We start from the raw sequence: 16,952 nt of genomic DNA, 5'->3' as shown, positions 1-16,952 counted from the left end.
GCTATTCGTGTCCTTTTCCCAGTCGATGTGCGCACACGGCCGGGATGTTGATCTGCATTCCTGGAGATCATTCCTTGTCAATTTTTTTTATCGATAAGGCACGCGCATCGTGCTCTGCATCATGGCTCATCTTCTGGAGCATGTAGCCGCGCTTTCGTGACATCACTCCACGTTGTGTTCATCTGCGTGTATGCCTGGTGTTTCTAACTTTTGATTAATCTTTCAAGGCCTGAACGACCATTATTAGCAGCGTGCGTCTCCTGGTATAAACTTTGCTTCATTTCGACCTTGTACCATGGGGAAGGGTGGCTTGTTCCATGCGGTGAGAAATATATCGTCGTTTATTCGGGCCAAGTTGGCTGCAAAGATCAGGTCCATCAACAGGCATTCTATATCCGTAACCCTTCTCAGTGGTCGATGCTTCCGCAAAGAAACGTTGTCTTGGCATCTCATAAGCGTTCACATCCCTCGACCTGAAACCTTCCAAATGCAAACTGATGTGAACATGCGGACTCGTCTATCAGTGGTGAAATACGTGCTCGTGTCCATTACAGTGCAAAAGACTTCCTACTCTGATTCAGATGCGCGAGACATGACTTGATCTCGTATCGTTTTCCATGGTGGCCTGGAAAGTTCGAAACCTTCCCCGATCCTCGCGTACATGTCACCACCCAGGCGTGACACGGCGCGAAGCTTAGCAGGATCAACGGTACCGCTTGCAGTCAAAACGGACTCTCTAACATGTGCCCGCTTAATGAGACCCAAGACCAACGTATTCGTGACCTCGTCCGAATTTGGCGGACAAATCTCATATGAATAGAACAACTGTGATGCGAATGACATTAATAGGTTTATGAGTTATGGCAAAAAAAAACATGGAAGCACAGGCGTACCTCGCATTCAAGACCGATGGCACTTTCTTTGACCCATGGGGGCCGCACGTCTATCTATGTATGGGCAAGCATTGCGGTCAATACACACGCGAATGTCACGTGAGCCGCAACCGCTGCGGCTGCCAAACGGAATGAACTTACGCTGGTCGATCTGGTTAGGCCACTGATGTCCCACTCATCCACATCAGCAGGGGCGTCGACACATGTGATATTCGCTGCTTCTATGAATGGATCGCTCATAATGCTTACGGTAAACTGTTTCGTCGCAAGTATGTTTTCCTTGGTGTCTTTGGACTTCCGCGGAGACTGAGAGAAGGAAATGCTCAATAACGGCGGATTGTGCGCGACCTTTTCGTGCACCAGCAGCATGAAAAAAGTTAAATTTAAAACGTTGAAGAATACGTCCGACGCACCATGGAAAAGTAGCTATACGATCAAAAGTTAGGTTACACTGGCCGGCTAAAAATGTGCTGAACATGAAACTCACCTGAACGGGGCAAGGTTAGGCACCCCATCGGAAGAGATGCTAGACACGAGCGCGATGGGGCGAGGCACGATGCATGAAGTCAACAGAGGGTACACCTCCCTGTAAGCAGTCCGAGTCAGTGATATGCGAGGGATAAGGTTAGGTTTGATAAGCAAAAACTTCTGCTACCAGTACTTGTACAGTACTACATGAGGTCGGTCGCGTACCTCGGCGAGATGTCTGAGAGGTTCCAAGTCTTCCAGCCTTTCTCTTCTTCTGCTTTCCACGACTTTCCAGGTTCGATGTGGTCTGGGAGGCCTTGTCTCGGTTGCCAATTGGGGTTTGGTGGGTCGGTAACGCGAAATGAGGCAGCAGAGTTGAACGCCTTGCTGGCTTCGTCGCTTCTGTTCATGGACGAGAATAACCGGATCCTGGAAGAGCCGTCTTTGAAGCAGAGAGTACGTCTCCAGGCCACTGGACGTGTCGCCGATGTGAGTAGTCGATAACACTTGGCTAGGTTGCTCATGGTTGGATTAAATAATCGTGGTCAATAGTCACACGTCGTCAAGTACTGTCATGCAATGTCGTGTGTGCAAGAAAGCCCACTTCAAGTTGATATCAGACTTACATATATAAATAGACTGTTAACCGAGCTGTGAGCCTGAGCAGCAAGGTGCACCATCAAGTCCGCGGCAACAGTTCAACGTTCGCCCGGCGGAAACCCTAGCGATGCTGGCGACAGCCTAGTGGCGATTTCGAGCGCGTCATGTCCAGTAACGGGGACGGTTGGTGAAGGGCACGTCGACGTCGTGTAAACCTGTGATTGATAATTAAAGGTCGGATGCAAATCGATAACGAGACTCGCACTATGTCCGTGACCGATAATACCGATTATTAATCTTGACAGTCCCCTGAACGACACCAAACTCCACAGGTCATAAACAACATTATTCCGTTCATATCTACGATGTCGACCAACAAGGACACAGTGCCAGCCGGATCTTACGCATATACTGACACACTCAAGGGTGTTTTCTATGGACCCAATTGCGTTGAAACCGCACTCCCAAAACTTTTGGACACGCTTGGAGCCAAACGAGCACTTATCGTAACTGGAAAGTCTCTCCGTTACAAGGTGTGTAGATGCTTCAGACTTACCGATCAATATAATATTGACTCGAACGCGCAGACTAACGTGGTGGAAAGAATCGAGAACATCTTGAAGAAATCCAATGCATTTGGTGCTACTTTCTCGGAAATCGGGGAGCATACTCCTGAGGCTGGTATCGAGAACGGCGTCTCCGAGTTTCGTGAAGTCGGCGCCGACATCATAGTGTCCGTTGGCGGAGGCTCTCCCATCGATGCATCGAAGGCTATTATTTTCAGGCTGCATGAACAAAAAGTACAAGAAACGTCTGGCCAAGAGCCCGAGTTCTTGCGGCAAATTGCAATACCAACAACCCTGAGTGCAGCTGAATACTCGGTAAGATCTTGAAGCGAGTTAACTCCCTGTCTTATCTAGATATGCTAGATTGGTGCAGGATATACCAATAATCAGGGTGACAAGGTATCTGTCGCTCATCAAGAGCTTGCTCCAGCAGGGATCATACTGGACGCAGAGTTGACTCTTTCGACACCTGAACAACTATGGTAGATCATCAATTCGTTGACCCCCATGTATGCTCACTTTATTTCAAAGGCTTTCTACTGGCATGCGTGCGCTGGACCATGCAGTTGGTAAGAAGTTATTCACAATGACTTGGCATGCTTCTAAGTATCTGGAAACAGAGAGTCTATACAGACCCGGAGTACCCCTACCGTTGAAAAAGCTATGCCTTGCAGCCATCGCCGATCTTTTCCGCTTTCTCATGCTGTCGAAGAAAGACGGCAAAGATCTTGCTGCAAGGCAGAGGCTGCAGGTTGCGTCGTGGATGAGCTTATGGCCGCGGAAGGTTGAACAGCACAGGTAGGTTATTTCACGTGGAGGTGGCTTGCCATCAATCATTTTTTGTGAAGCCCGTTAGGATTATCACACACACTAGGTCACAAGCTTGGAGCAACCTATGGAATACCGCATGGCATCACCTCAGTCAGTACACATTGCCAGAGTCCGCACATGATTTCTTTACCACGGTCTATTTCTAGTGCTTGACGCTTGCGCCAGTCGTCAACCTACAGGCGGAAATAGCAAGCCAAGAGGACAAGGAGTACCTTGCTGAAGCCTTATTCTATCTCAGAGAACCATCAACTGGGACTGTTGATGGAGATGTCAGGAAATTGTCGCACATGATCAACAGGCAAGTGTCTTCTCCCATCTATCCAGAATGAGCTCTCAGTTTCCCTAGCCTTGTACAAGAGCTTGGGCTGCAGAAGACGCTGAGCCAATACGGTGTACCAACGACCGATATCGAACAGATCGCAATCCGTACAGTTGGTCAAGAGGACGAAGAGTTGCTCTCAAAGGTGAAGATTCTTTTGGAGAGCATCTACTAATGAGTTCTGCTCGTGATTGAGTACAATAGACGCCGTCAGTGTAAATATATGCATGAACCCCACAGTCCCCCACTCAATCATTGTTCGCGACGCTTACCTCGTACAAGCTAAATTGTGTGTAGGTGGGCGTGTTTTTTTGTGTTGGGTTTAGAACTTCGCACAGCCATCACGGAAGATATATCTAGCTCTGTCGAAGGAAATAGAAAGGCGCGTCAGTGAAGCGTAATTGATGTGCATGAATATTAGCGCTAGGAGTCCCGACAGAAGACCCAGTGGCAAAATCCGGAAGGCAGGCGCTAATGGGAAGGGCCAGCCTGATGTTACTAGTAGCACATATTGATTGGTCTGCAGAGGTATTCAGCATAGGCATAAACGGTAGACCCGTCTTCTAGATCTTGGACCATTATTATTGTTGCGAAAGAAGGATTCTTACCTAGCAATATAATATTATAGGAGATGGTGGTTAACACTCAGCCATAAGCGGAGAGTTCACCGGTAGTGTTTCAAGTGCCTATGACTGGTCCACATTCATATGTGTATCATTCAAAGATCGTCTCTCCGCTGTCTCACTTGTGACAAGCCCGGGCATGAAGCCACCTGTGAACCTTGAGCGCTGCTTGATCAGGGCTGTTCACACTGCTCCGTACACGGCGGTAGGCGCGACTCGGATAACCGGATCCTTGGCTTCATTTCCATACATTTTGCCTGTTGTCTCGCGCCGTTATTTTTCAAGGGGGTCTCTGCGAAATAGTGCATATAATCCAGACCTACAGCGTCATAAAGTCCCCGCTCTCGTGTTTACAGATAGTCTCAGGCGAGTGGAGACTAAACAAGGTACATCCAGAGTCCCGGAGACTGACGTGTTGCCAGGTCATTTACGTATCTGCCTACAAGGTACCTTGGAATGGCATACCGACGGGCAAACTCGACTCAGCGAGATTCACAAGACGAAAAAATTACGCAGAACGGGGTAAACGGTCACAATGACGCCCATGGCAAACATTCGCATTCGGTCTTTCATTCACACTCGCATGATGAACATGACCATGGACATGATGCAGAGCAGATAGTACAGGCGCTTCAAACTACTGGTGAGTTGTGATCCCTGGTTAGTCGAAGCGTAGCTGATTATCCATCAGGCGATAGAGGGAGTCGAATAACGCTCGTAGGGCTGTTTGCCAACGTGGCATTGACCGGCGCCAAAGGACTCGCGGGCTGGTATATGCACTCTGCCTCATTGCTAGCAGATGCCGGCCACTCCATGAGTGGTCCGTGGATCCAACCAATAGTTCGACCTTTCGCACTAACATGATTGTTTCCAGATCTGCTCGGTGACTTTGTTGTTTTGTTTTGTTGGAAACTGTCAAGGAAGCCACCCTCAGCACGTTACCCATATGGATTCGCCAAATTTGAGACTCTCGGGACAACTACTGTGTCACTGCTGCTTATCGGAGGAGCACTAGGCATCGGCTTCCATTCTTACCACCTCCTCGTGGAAGCACTGGTGACAACTGTCTCCACCGTCCCACCCGGCCCGCTCCATGACCTCCTCCAGCAAGTTACGTCTATTGCTCATAATGTTCCTGCCATCGGCCACTCGCATGGTCATACCGGCGTCCTCGACCCCAATGCAGCCTGGTTCGCTGCGGTCAGTGTCGTGGCAAAGGAGTGGTTGTATCGAGTAACCAAGAAGGTTGCTGACGAAGAACATAGTCCAGTGCTCTATGCAAATGCTATCCATCATCGTAGTGACGCATACTCTAGTGTCGTCGCCCTTTTCGCAATTATAGGATCGTGGCTATTCCCTGCGTTACCCTTAGACCCTATAGGGGGTATGTATTTTCTACCAGTTCCTTTTTATTTCTACACTGCTCATTACCTTCACCAGGACTTCTCGTTTCTTTTGTTATCCTCAAGCAAGGTTTAGACCTCTTTGGAGGCGCGTTTACTGAGCTTACAGATGCTGGTGTCTCTGCGAACTCGCATCAGAAGCTAGTACACGCATTAAATCCTCTTCTTTCCTCTCCATCGCCGTCATCCTCTGCCACCGGCAACGGATTCCATGCAACTACTGAACTACTCGCCGTCCGACATCTCCGAGCTAAGCGTGCAGGCTCGCTGATGTACGTGGACCTAATAGCCGATGTGCCGAGCAATATGTCAGTCTTGGCTACATCAAACTTAGAAGTAAAGATTTCGCAGACGTTGAAGGAGGCGCGGAAGGAGATCTCAGAAGTTCGCGTGAAATTCCACCCTGTTGACACGCACGCTCCTCGGAGTTGACCGAGTATGTACGAATAGACGTGTCATCGACATATTCATTTGTTCTCTGTATTTTCTACACACTACTATGTAGTTATCTTTTGGGTTATTTTGTGCATGGCGATTTGTCTGTGACTGTTGCAGCACGTGCGCTGTGACAATCGCGTCAAGGTTTGACGCGCCTCCCATTTAACCCATACCACAATGAGCGAACTGGATCTCAGATTATCTGCAGCTACCGCCCAGGACACAGGTTCTTTTAGGCTTATGGAGCTTCCTCCAGAGTTGTGCCAAATGATTGAATCTGCCTCTGAAAAACGTCCTAGGCGAGTCTTCCTTCTCGACTGTCCACCACCTGATTTGAGACTGTAACACCCAGCCTCTTCATCAAAGGGCACCCAACTGAGGACGCGGTACTATGTACATCAGAAAAGACATATGCCATCCGCTCTGTTGTGCTGTCCAACACTGTGTTGGTCGTGACACCCTCCAGATCAGATCCAGATGGGACCGTGCACATCCGGGACCAATTGCACGAAATATTGGAGCTAGTGCCTGTAGTACCGAAGCTGCACAAACTTTCGATCCTGCTGAGGGATATGGAATATGATGAAGGAGATGAGGACAGGCAGGTGGGCCAGCATGCAGTGTGCACGGGGCATATCGTCTCATCCATGTCCACAAGGCAACCATGCCAAAATATAGCTATGAGCAGGCTCGTAGCGAAATACAGGCTAGCGAAGCTGAGTTTTGCCGTGGTCTGAAAGAGAGACGCATCCTCGTGCTCGAAGGTGGGAGCAATATCCCTCGTGATAGCCGTCTAAGTCATTAAATTAATGTCTTTCTAGGGCAGCTACGGCCTATAGCCCCGGCGCATCTTAGCACCATTCTCGAACTCCTGTTGAATTATTTGGTATCCCTGTCCCTCCCACACCAAGCTGCAGCGGTCGAGGAATTGGTGTCTGTACTTGCTGATGAACATGAAATACCTCGCGCAGTATCGAACCAAGTCATCTCCTGGTTTGGGGACGTAAAGGAAGGCCTGTGGAAAATGGACGCAGACATGGTGATCAGAGAGCTTGGAGTAGGAATTCTCCGCCACCATAAGGTTTGTTTGTTCTTTAATAATTCTGGATGCCGATATCTGATGCCAGACCCAGCACAACCCTATCTTTGAGCACGAATTCCTCAAGAAATGGAAAAACGTAGTAGGGGACACTCTCGAGTCTTCCGTGAAGCTGTCCCTTCTTTCGGTGCGTTAATCCGCCAACTATTGGCTGAACTACAACGACACGATCTGTAGGGAAACTACCTTCGAAATCTGTCCTCAATTGGGGAAGAAGCGACGTTGACCTATTACCCATCCTCCGCATTGCCGGTCGATCCAGCCGCACGATTCGTTGAACTATTTCTGACTCGCCAACGATGGAAAAACGAGGAGATCGAGCACTTCCTACTTGACATTGCCGTCAACTCCAAGGAACGAGATAAACTACTCCTCAAGCATGCTAGAGCACTGACAGACGCCGAGGGGGTATGGTACACTGCGCGAGTAAGTTACAACAGCTGAAATTCACAAGAGCATATCCACCGGGTACACTATTATAGTATTTACTGTGAGTCTCTGTATAGCTAAAGTATCTCCTCTATAAATCACAAGACCACGGAGGCGATCACTTCCTGCCCGATGAGCGCGTTTTCGCCTTTGAACCTAGACTCTTGATTGGCGAAGGACGATAGTCTTCATCGGCATCCGAACCTTTCCTCTTCCGCTTCGTGCCCGTGGAGGTGGACGCAATCGCCAACAGTGGAGCGTCCACGTCCAGCACTCTCACCCCAGACGGACCAGTAATACTATCAACGTAACTCCACAAGGCCTTTCCCACAAGACCATTATTACGAACGTCGCGGAACTGTTCTCGTATCCGTAAACGCATATGTAGGATGGCATTCGCTCTTTCTCGAAGTGTGCAATTTTTAAGGACGAAGAGAACGACCCCTGTGGAGCATAGCGCACATGTGCTTAGCAAATCATTCACTTCTGAAGATACGGCACATACCAATGAATACAAATTCAACAGGCGCAACGCGCTTGTCAACTTCCGTGAAAGCGGCGTTCAAGTCATCTTTTGTCGCGATGTTCCAGAACTCCGACAGTACGTCGTTGATCTCCACCATGAACGCCGGTAAAGGGTGATCCACCCGCTTCAGCCACTTTTCTAGTTTCTGGGCTGTGGGAAGTGGGTGGTCTGGGTAGCCGTCGCAGCAATAGATTAGCTGCGCGATGCATTGGAAGTCTCTTCCGCGTGTAGTATCCCACTCGAGAACACTGGCCAGTCCTCTGTTGTCTACATTCACGTGACGCAGCTCGAGGTCCGAGATCCAATCAGCCCATGGCGACGAAATCGCTTGAAGTTTCTCTGGACACGGCGGTCAGCGTAAATCGCGTGATTAAGGAAGCACAGCACCTGCAGCAGTCAATTGCACGCCGAGCTGCACCCGCTGGAAGATTTCGCGCTCGATTTCCGGAGTCAGATTATGATATTCGACTGCAGAGAAACAAAGGTGAATGACCGAGAGAGGTGATACAGTCGAAACACAAACCGCACGTAATTCTGGTCTCTGCAAACCGTCGTTTCCACTCTTCTGGTATTTCTAAGCGCGTATTCTTCTGCTTGTCGGAACGAACGAACCAATAGCTCTTCTTCGTGCGCACGTCTCGATCTTTGCATTTGAGTGTTCAACACGAATACTAAGTGGCGTCAAAGATTACACTCACGAGGAATCTATTAACGCTCGCGTAGCATAAGATACCAATATACACTGCGTGATAAGGACAAAAGTACTCACCAGGCCGTCAAGAAACTTTTGTATTGACGTGAGCCTTTGTTTCCCATCCACGCAAATACGAATGGGCTCCCCCTCATCATCTTTGGTCACGGCGAATATTACGGGGGGGACGTAGAAGTTTCGAAAGATGGAGTCGATGAGACCAATTTGCTTGGTTTCGGGCCAAACGACGTCTGTGCGCGCTTATTGTTCAATGCGCGTCAAGTGTTTGTAGATTTTTGTTCACTCGCCTCGTTGATAAATGGGGTTCAGGTCAATGAAGCCCTCGTGTATGTATTCTGAACGCAATAGTATGTAAGAGGGCACGTCATGAGTTGCGTGTTCGCTGACGCACTGTGTAACTCTTGCGCAGAATAGGACATCGCAGACGGCGGCATCAATGCATCTCTGACTTTGAACACGTTAGGGTCATCGTCGTCCGACTGATAGTCGTCTTCAAGCTCGTCGATATCTTTTTCTTGTGCTGCGTTCAGCTCGACCATGGTTTTTGAAAAAGAAGATGAAGTTGGCGGACTTGCGCCGACCAACCACAAGTCCAAGTGGCCAACTACCAATATTGAACAAACACACCGTGACCGGCAACCGATCAACGGAATCAATTCCACCAACCACCAGGCCTGTCGCAAAGCAAGCAAGTATACATTAGACGCGTGCGAATGTAGTGTTCCGGTAGTAAAGTATCTACTATGAAGCAATTATAAACCATAATGCATATATGTGCAGTCCAACGGGTATGAGGTTGTATCATGAACGGTATCCATCATTTCCACTGTCCAAACTCGTCGTCATCGTCGTGGAATGGATCCTCCGGGCTCTGAGCCAGCGTTGTGTCTGAGGAAATCGAGTGAACGTGTTCGTGTCTTGGTTCGAATACCACTTCATCTTCATTTCGCATCAACCTTGACCCTTCTCCGGTAACAAGGGTCGTGTTGCCAGCTGTGTGGACGCCTCTTGGCGTATGCCCCTTACCGAGTTGGTCGTCTTCGTCATCGCTATCATCTCCCACTTGCCACAGTACCGCCCGGTCCTCCTCACCTTCTTCTGTTTGTCTCAAGGCTTGCTCTTCATCATCATCTTCGTCCTCCTCGACTATACGATTGACCTTGGAAGATGACCGAGCAGCCTTGCGAGACGACAAGCCAGATAGTGTTGTGGTAGCAGGTGCACGAGTTGATCGTTCAGGTTTTTTATGCGTCAGGAGGACCACACCAGATATGAGAATCATTATGGAGGCGAAGATCAAGAAGAGTATCCATGGCTTGTAGGCGTCAACTTCGTTATTGAATACCAACGAGTCCAGAAAACTAGGTTACAAATAAGTATAATTGAAACTGACCACAGGAAGAATGAACATACCCAGTTGCAGTGTAGACACCGTAGAAGACTGGGACGACGAGAGTGGAGTCGAAGACCTTGAGTCCACGGTTGAGACAAATGATCTGAAGTACAGCCGTGATCACGAGCAAAATGATTGTGAATATAGGTGCTACGTGTCCGAACTGGTTTCCGGGGTTTTCATGCGAGAGGCTTCCAGTGAGTAACTTCACGCTAATCCCGGGTCAGAATAACGCAGGACTGGAAAGAAACAAAAGGGAACTGACGTGGCTTTAGCAAAAACCAGACACACTCCAGCAAGTCCACCTCCACAGCACGCCCAGCCAATTCCAAGCACCCACGCAACTTGCTTATCATCCTGAGGCGCAGTCCACATCTCCAACTTTTCCTTAACCCATAACATCCATGCATTCCAGCTGTTCTTGGCTTTTCCGAGGTAAGTAGTGCTCGAGGTGGGTGACCTCCGTGCGCTCATACCCGCAAAGGGTTCTGAGTCCAGGTCTGACCGTGCAGCGAGGACATCATCGAGGGAATTTGTGAAAATGAGGACGAGAATGAGCGCAACCGACATGCAGAAGAAGAATCCGAGCCAACCACCACGTCGCCATAAAGCTGTGAGATGGTTGACATCCGTTTCCGTCGACAGACCACTGTTGATAGCTCCGAAGGCAACGATACCGATGACCCCAAGTACTACGGTCATCGTACCCTAAGTCTGATGAGCAAAGTATGCAAAAGGGTTGAGGGTGAGCTCACATAGATATCCGTTTGTGTGACTGGTGTACCAATTAAAAATCTAGCGAAGAGGAAATTAAAGATGAGAGATGTAGATCCGAGGGGGGCGACATATTCTGAGCGAGTGATCAGAAACTTTGGGATTGTCCGAGAGAAGAAGTCAACGTACCTGCCCTCATATAATCCAAGGCAAGCGTGCTCCCGATGAGCTGAGATAAAATATATAAAACCATGCCCAGGAGCCATAGCGGTCTCAGCCAGTCTCGCTTGCGGGCTGACTTTGGAATGGTGCTCGTCCGCACCTGTAAATGAAGTATATCAGAATAAAGTTGAGGCGTGGCATGTTGTTGAAACTCACATGATCCAACTTTGTGATATTTAGACCTGCAGCATTCAGGATAGAAGCAAGTAAAATGATCGCTAGACCGATTATGAACGCTACTACGGGACTGGCACTATGAGCAGAAACGAGGTCGCTGGTGGATGACTCTGCTGTGGCCTGGACGACAGCACTGGTGAGAGTGGGATCTGTGGTCACTAGAGAAGCTGCTGCTGACTGGGACATCAAGCGCTGAAAATAAAGGCGAACACCAGTAATGCGGTCGAAGTATGAATTCTTTGAGCTCGTTAAATTTGTGGGCTTTGTATAGCTAGCTAGGCTGACCGTCAGCTGAGTGCTGGACCTGTCGGTGTGCTTGTGACGTACAAATTGAAAGCCGTGTGATTGTCCTAAAGCGGCTTCCTTCCGAGCAACAGTCTGATGTAATTGTTTGATCATTGACCACTACTACAATCTAGGTCGTGCAAGGCGTCGAACTCGTCATCGGCCAGCATGGATGCCATTCTATCTAAGCTTAAATCCAAAGCAGAGATTGCTCCAGATAATGCTTTACTTCGAGACACCATCTCATTGCTGACAGATTTATACCGCAACGAAGCAGTTGCTCAGCGCATCACTTGGGATAGTCTCATCCGGGATTTTCAACGGCTACAGGATGAAGGTCTATGGGACATATCCGAAGATAATACAAAGCTCTTGCATACGCTGCGCAGTTTCGTGACTACTCAACCGTCCAACGAACTAGACCGTAGACCCGCCAGTAGTATACCCGGGCATTCTCCAGCGGGCAGAGCATCGCAGGGATCTTTTTCAATCGTTTATCCGGATTCTAAATCCGCACCGTCACCCCTCATCCCGACATCTGTTTCAGTTATGCTTCCCCTAGAGCTGGTAGAAATTCTTAACCGCACATACTTTCACCACCTGCTTGCCACAGATCCAAAGCGTGTTGTTCCTCCCGGAAAATCCCTCGTTTCAATGCTGTCTGGCTTACCCAAGGAAGGAAAAGACACTGCAAAACCTACTTTGCGTGACAAGGTTGAGGATCTCGTACATCAAGCTTTTTGGGACGAGGTGCGGGCCTCATGTGCTTCGGATATTTTGGCATCTGAGGGCTCTTTAGGCCATAGAATCACTTTCGAACCCAGAGCCTTCTCGTCAGCTACCGCGCATTAAATCATTGTACCAAGACCTCCTCGTTGCACTGACACCTCTTCTTCCACCTCAGAATCCTGTCATCACCACACTTTCCTCACCGTTACCTCCGACGTCTTCCCCATTAGATTCAACTATCATGCATTTGCGTGAGATTGTAGCGTCTCTGCGCAAGCGTTGCGCACCAGTCCTGGACCAAGAGCTCGATGACCTTCTTCGTTCACTGGATGAACCTCCCCCGCGGTCGTCACGTCCTATCTCACTAGCCACGCTGGTGGTTGACACGGTGAAATCCATATTCAGGATCTCGGACATTATGAAAGATCACCTCTCCCAGTTCGTGCTGGGAAGTATGACTGAGGAGCAGCTGCACTCTACAGTATCTAAACAGGCAAAGACCAAAGAACGCAAAGACATTTTGGACATTTGGAATTGCGACCGGATAGAGCGTAGCTGGTCGATATGGCTTGAGAGCTATCAACCGTCTTTTCAGGTTAGCGGCATTGCCGCCGAGTTGCAATACAAGTGGATTGTACGACTTGTACAGGCTCTGGGATCATCGACCCCTATATCCTGTCCATTGCCGACCAAAACGCCACAGTCCATCGACAACTCCCTTCCACCAATTTTTTTCTTCTCAACTCCCGCGCTACTGGAAATCCAGAATTATCTACAAGCACTCGTGATTACTGCTTCTCTGCGCACCTTAATCCGTGTGCCTCAAGGTGCGCAAGCGAGCGACACAATGAGCTTCATGGAGCGGTTATGGATCCTGCTTAAAGCAGAAATCATAGAGGAGCCAGGTTCAGGCGACACAAAGCTTGTGCATCTCGCGGATGAGGTTGTTCGTGCCCGCCAGCTGGATGGCACGGTGCTCTCCGGAGAGGAAGAGACCAGGCTTCGCGCGGCAGCTGCCCGCACACTCAACCATGACGACCCTGTGTTTGTGCTACTACAGAAACGGGTACTGAAAGCGTTGGTTGACGCACTTGGACGTCAACGGTCGGAATCTAGACAAGCTGGAGCACATACGGGACCACCCAGAATGCAGACAGGGCATCATGGCAAGCGTCCTGAGAAACGACCCCGGATGACGATAGTATTAGATCCAGAGGATTTTGATGTGGATCTCAATGCGGAAATGCCTCAACTGGTAATTGACAGGGTGCAGGGTTTCGAAGATGAGTATTTGAGAAAGGTCGTCAAGGAAGTGTTTGTGAAAGTAGCTGAATGCGTCAGTTGGATGGAAGGTGTTTGGCAGGATGTGCTTCGGGCAGGGGCCGTTGATCGTGAGCTTGTTATCTAGCGTTGTAGAATATAACGACCTGGCGGGAAATACACAAACTCAGGGGCACCCTGCACTGCTTGGCTTACTGATTTAAATCAGGACCTTGTTGGAAGTTCCACTCTTCGGCTTCAAGCTTCGACGAGGTTTCGTCGTACGTGCACGGTGCACTGCAGAAAAATCTGTGACGATGACAGATAGGTTCGCTTTTGGAAATATTCGGATCTGTGGTAAGCTCGTGCAAGGTCACTCAAGTCCGTTGCGACTATTGACGACAAGCTAGACGAATCCGTGACATAGGTTCCTATAGGTTCTTGCCTGACTCGTTAACTCTGAGATAGATTATCCGAGTCGATGCATCAGCCGCTGGGAGGACGAAATGGACCACAAGTATCAAACATCATCCGAGGTGGGCGCCGCGCGTCCAGCTGAGCGGGAAGTGCGTTACACGGCATTGTAGTGAGCTCAGTCCCGCTCGTGCCACCACCTAGTGCCACACTGCGTTTCCTCGGTCTTTTCCAAGCCAAGCGCCCGCCCAACCCGAGCTTGTTCGGTAGATCTTGTCGACATACACGTCAGAGGAAGGTGGAATAGTCAATCAGAATACCGGTATGAAATTCTAGTGTTCCAATTGAGTACTGAATCGTGCGAACTCAAGTTAGATTCTAGGCACGTAACTTGAAGTAGCAGTTGTTCTGTCATTGATGCGATTCGGGTCATCACGCGCACCCACTAGTAGGCAACTCATTTAAGCTAGATTGTCTTGCGCTTGTCAATATAAAGACCCCCCACTCACTATCGCGCCCAGTAGCGCCCTCCCTGTATTATAACTATCATGTCGATTCATCTCACTGGTGGGATTGAAGCACTTTTGGCCTCTTTTGCCATCGCTTTTGCACTCAAAAGTTACTTTTCAAGACAGAAACTGCCTCACGGCGTTCAATTTCCACTGGGTCCCCCTTTACTCCCAATCCTAGGCAGTGCACTGGCAGTCGATGTCACCGCCCCTTGGCTCACCTACAAGGCATGGGGTATTCAATACGGCAAGTTGCCCCACAGAATCCAGACCGTGACCCCCATTAGTAACTAATCTTCCCTTAGGCGATGTGGTATATACCCGCCTTTTCGGTCAAGATAACATCATCATCAACTCTGAGCAAATCGCAAGAGACCTTCTTGAACACCGCTCAAATAACTACTCTGACAGACCAGACATTGCGACCAATGAACTGTATGACGTGTTCCAATTATCGACCATTCTCCTCAATTAGTCATCAATTCTTTTAGATTTGGTATCGACTATACTACCGCTTTTATGCATTACGGTACCAGATGGCGGCTTCACCGCAAAATTCTTCACCAGTCTTTCAGACAAGATGTAGTCCCTAAATTTCGACCCATGCAAGTAACGAAAACTCACGACCTTTTATTGAACATCCTGGAGGATCCTTTGGACTACACAAAACATTTTGAAGTGTGGGTGCATTTCTATGCGTACCCACTTACCTTGGTATTGAAACAGTTCTTCAGCCATTCAGGTTCAGTTATCATGTCTGCCGTGTATTCGTATGATGCAGCACGCCATAATGACCACATGATTGAGCGTGCAACCATGGGTCTGGATATCATACTGAAAGAGATGAGACCTGAGGTAGCTGCCATATTCAGTGCTTTCCCTTCACGTACGCCTGGTCGTCCATCATATACAGCAGTTTCTCACCATCTAGTTCATAGTTCTCCGCCTCCCCTCATGGCTCCCTGGTATGCGCCTCAAGAGAGTTTCGCCTTTAGCAAAGGAGTTGTCCTTGGAAAATTTGGAAAATCCATTTGCGCATACGGAGAGTGGCCTGGTAAGTGTTACATCTCGTGAGGCACTTTGTTCTCAACTGCTTTGAAGGCTACAGGATCCATTTCTCCTTGCATGGTCGCTGATCATTTGCTGGATCTCGATGACAGCGACGGCGATTCCGCCTGGAAGAAGAAAGCGATAAAGGAATCTGCGGCAACCGCTTTTGGTGGTGAGCAAATACTTCACAGTGTAATCATGCCATGCTGAATGAGACCGTCTCTGAACAGCTGGCACTGAGACGGTAGGCAGAAAGCAGCAGCCAGTCATTCGGTCCAACGCTGACAAGTACTAGACAGCCGCTGTGTTGATGAACTTCATCCTGGTGATGATTCTCCACCCAGATATACAACAGAAAGCGCACGAACTTGTTGATAGTGTGGTTGGCGCAAAGAGACTGCCGACTTTCCAGGATCGTCCATCCTTGCCCTATATTGACGCCATTTTACGCGAGTGCCTGCGGTGGCGCCCAGTTTTCCCTCTTGGTACGTCGCTCACCTGCACAACGGAACTGATCATTGATCTATTACAGCAATCATGCATGCTGCTGTCGAAAGTGATGTTTACAAAGGTTATTACATACCCAAAGGTGTGGGAGTTTCTCTTCATCCTCGAGTCCATGTTCATTCGAAGCACAGGTGCTACAATCACCCCAAATGTTTGGTACGAACAATTGTCATTCTGTGTGTTTACCACCTAACTTTCCTCAGGGCAATGTGCCACAACGAGGATAAATATGCAAATGCGTCCGAATTCAATCCCGAGCGTTTCCTGAACCAGGACGGTACTCTGACAGACGATACTGTGAGTTTCGTGTGGGGATTTGGGCGGCGGATATGCCCTGGCCGCCATCTCGCCGAAGCTTCTATATGGTCTGCCATGGTATGCTTGCTTGCGGTTTTTTGATTTCTCCAGGGCCAAAGATGAGAGTGGTAAAGAGATCGAGATCAAGCCGCAGTGGCATGGAGGGATTACTGTGTGCGTTGCGTTTGATAGGATTTCTCCGGAGAGATGACAGACTGATTTGTCACTGTTAGGCGACCTAAGGAATTCCCTTGCAGTATCACACCGCGGAATGCGGACATGGATATCACGGCCTTGCGGCATTTGATCAGGGTATCTGTTTAGCTGGTTCTGTTCTGTAATGCTGGATGAGTCTGTTCTGTATTGATGGGTGTGTATTTGTATACAAGCGGTGGCCTTGTACATCATGTGTATTGGAATTAATATTGTATGTCACAGTAGCGAGTCTTGGTCCTGTAATACATTTTTTGTACTGTCTTTGGAGGAGA

The 16,952-nt window shown here is 48.9% G+C and overlaps 8 protein-coding genes across 8 annotated transcripts; 5 read left to right on the top strand and 3 right to left on the bottom strand.

The window, feature by feature from the left end:
- Positions 1 to 567: 567 nt before the first annotated feature.
- On the bottom strand, positions 568 to 1,771 carry DEU56DRAFT_880866 (uncharacterized protein; the record flags this gene model as incomplete). Its single annotated transcript, XM_041356096.1, has 6 exons — positions 568 to 825; positions 894 to 947; positions 1,035 to 1,241; positions 1,307 to 1,319; positions 1,381 to 1,479; positions 1,587 to 1,771. The coding sequence occupies 6 exons, from the start codon at positions 1,769 to 1,771 to the stop codon at positions 568 to 570; spliced, it is 816 nt and encodes a 271-aa protein (XP_041212717.1).
- A 329-nt stretch (positions 1,772 to 2,100) lies between these two features.
- On the top strand, positions 2,101 to 4,014 carry DEU56DRAFT_32305 (alcohol dehydrogenase IV). Its single transcript, XM_041345661.1, has 9 exons — positions 2,101 to 2,229; positions 2,294 to 2,494; positions 2,549 to 2,842; positions 2,891 to 3,009; positions 3,059 to 3,096; positions 3,148 to 3,325; positions 3,376 to 3,448; positions 3,505 to 3,656; positions 3,705 to 4,014. The coding sequence occupies exons 2-9, from the start codon at positions 2,327 to 2,329 to the stop codon at positions 3,850 to 3,852; spliced, it is 1,170 nt and encodes a 389-aa protein (XP_041212716.1). The 5' UTR covers positions 2,101 to 2,229; positions 2,294 to 2,326; the 3' UTR covers positions 3,853 to 4,014.
- A 318-nt stretch (positions 4,015 to 4,332) lies between these two features.
- On the top strand, positions 4,333 to 6,239 carry DEU56DRAFT_780314 (cation efflux family-domain-containing protein). The gene is made up of 5 exons (XM_041351948.1): positions 4,333 to 4,666; positions 4,723 to 4,943; positions 4,992 to 5,120; positions 5,175 to 5,684; positions 5,741 to 6,239. The coding sequence occupies exons 1-5, from the start codon at positions 4,440 to 4,442 to the stop codon at positions 6,133 to 6,135; spliced, it is 1,482 nt and encodes a 493-aa protein (XP_041212715.1). The 5' UTR covers positions 4,333 to 4,439; the 3' UTR covers positions 6,136 to 6,239.
- Positions 6,240 to 6,318: 79 nt separating this feature from the next.
- On the top strand, positions 6,319 to 8,113 carry DEU56DRAFT_922987 (sister chromatid cohesion protein Dcc1; the record flags this gene model as incomplete). Its single annotated transcript, XM_041358524.1, has 6 exons — positions 6,319 to 6,444; positions 6,480 to 6,746; positions 6,800 to 6,905; positions 6,963 to 7,222; positions 7,275 to 7,367; positions 7,418 to 8,113. 6 exons carry the CDS (start codon positions 6,319 to 6,321, stop codon positions 7,682 to 7,684), a joined length of 1,119 nt encoding a protein of 372 aa, XP_041212714.1. The 3' UTR covers positions 7,685 to 8,113.
- DEU56DRAFT_32120 (uncharacterized protein) lies at positions 7,638 to 9,547 on the bottom strand. The gene is made up of 8 exons (XM_041345649.1): positions 9,299 to 9,547; positions 9,195 to 9,242; positions 8,965 to 9,137; positions 8,894 to 8,900; positions 8,719 to 8,838; positions 8,583 to 8,663; positions 8,175 to 8,534; positions 7,638 to 8,113 (listed from the first exon to the last, which is right to left on the bottom strand). The coding sequence occupies exons 1-8, from the start codon at positions 9,444 to 9,446 to the stop codon at positions 7,788 to 7,790; spliced, it is 1,263 nt and encodes a 420-aa protein (XP_041212713.1). The 5' UTR covers positions 9,447 to 9,547; the 3' UTR covers positions 7,638 to 7,787.
- A 30-nt stretch (positions 9,548 to 9,577) lies between these two features.
- DEU56DRAFT_780307 (uncharacterized protein) lies at positions 9,578 to 11,746 on the bottom strand. Its single transcript, XM_041351947.1, has 6 exons — positions 11,393 to 11,746; positions 11,204 to 11,336; positions 11,056 to 11,150; positions 10,566 to 11,008; positions 10,321 to 10,512; positions 9,578 to 10,268 (listed from the first exon to the last, which is right to left on the bottom strand). Exons 1-6 carry the CDS (start codon positions 11,597 to 11,599, stop codon positions 9,725 to 9,727), a joined length of 1,614 nt encoding a protein of 537 aa, XP_041212712.1. The 5' UTR covers positions 11,600 to 11,746; the 3' UTR covers positions 9,578 to 9,724.
- Positions 11,747 to 11,796: 50 nt separating this feature from the next.
- Positions 11,797 to 14,218, top strand: DEU56DRAFT_32094 (uncharacterized protein). Its single transcript, XM_041345648.1, has 2 exons — positions 11,797 to 12,448; positions 12,498 to 14,218. The coding sequence occupies exons 1-2, from the start codon at positions 11,867 to 11,869 to the stop codon at positions 13,833 to 13,835; spliced, it is 1,920 nt and encodes a 639-aa protein (XP_041212711.1). The 5' UTR covers positions 11,797 to 11,866; the 3' UTR covers positions 13,836 to 14,218.
- Positions 14,219 to 14,649: 431 nt separating this feature from the next.
- DEU56DRAFT_908732 (cytochrome P450) lies at positions 14,650 to 16,788 on the top strand (the record flags this gene model as incomplete). The annotated part of the gene is made up of 13 exons (XM_041357031.1): positions 14,650 to 14,845; positions 14,916 to 15,045; positions 15,102 to 15,290; positions 15,345 to 15,496; positions 15,549 to 15,664; positions 15,712 to 15,832; positions 15,891 to 15,904; positions 15,956 to 16,145; positions 16,193 to 16,249; positions 16,299 to 16,323; positions 16,371 to 16,532; positions 16,576 to 16,638; positions 16,698 to 16,788. The coding sequence occupies 13 exons, from the start codon at positions 14,650 to 14,652 to the stop codon at positions 16,786 to 16,788; spliced, it is 1,506 nt and encodes a 501-aa protein (XP_041212710.1).
- Between the last annotated feature and the right edge of the window lie 164 nt (positions 16,789 to 16,952).

Source organism: Suillus clintonianus (assembly GCF_016758775.1).
Source record: "Suillus clintonianus strain FC179 chromosome Unknown DEU56scaffold_10, whole genome shotgun sequence".
NCBI classification, from domain to species: Eukaryota; Fungi; Basidiomycota; class Agaricomycetes; order Boletales; family Suillaceae; genus Suillus; species Suillus clintonianus.
Note: the sequence above shows the minus strand (reverse complement) of the source record. Positions and strands in the feature narration are given on the sequence as shown.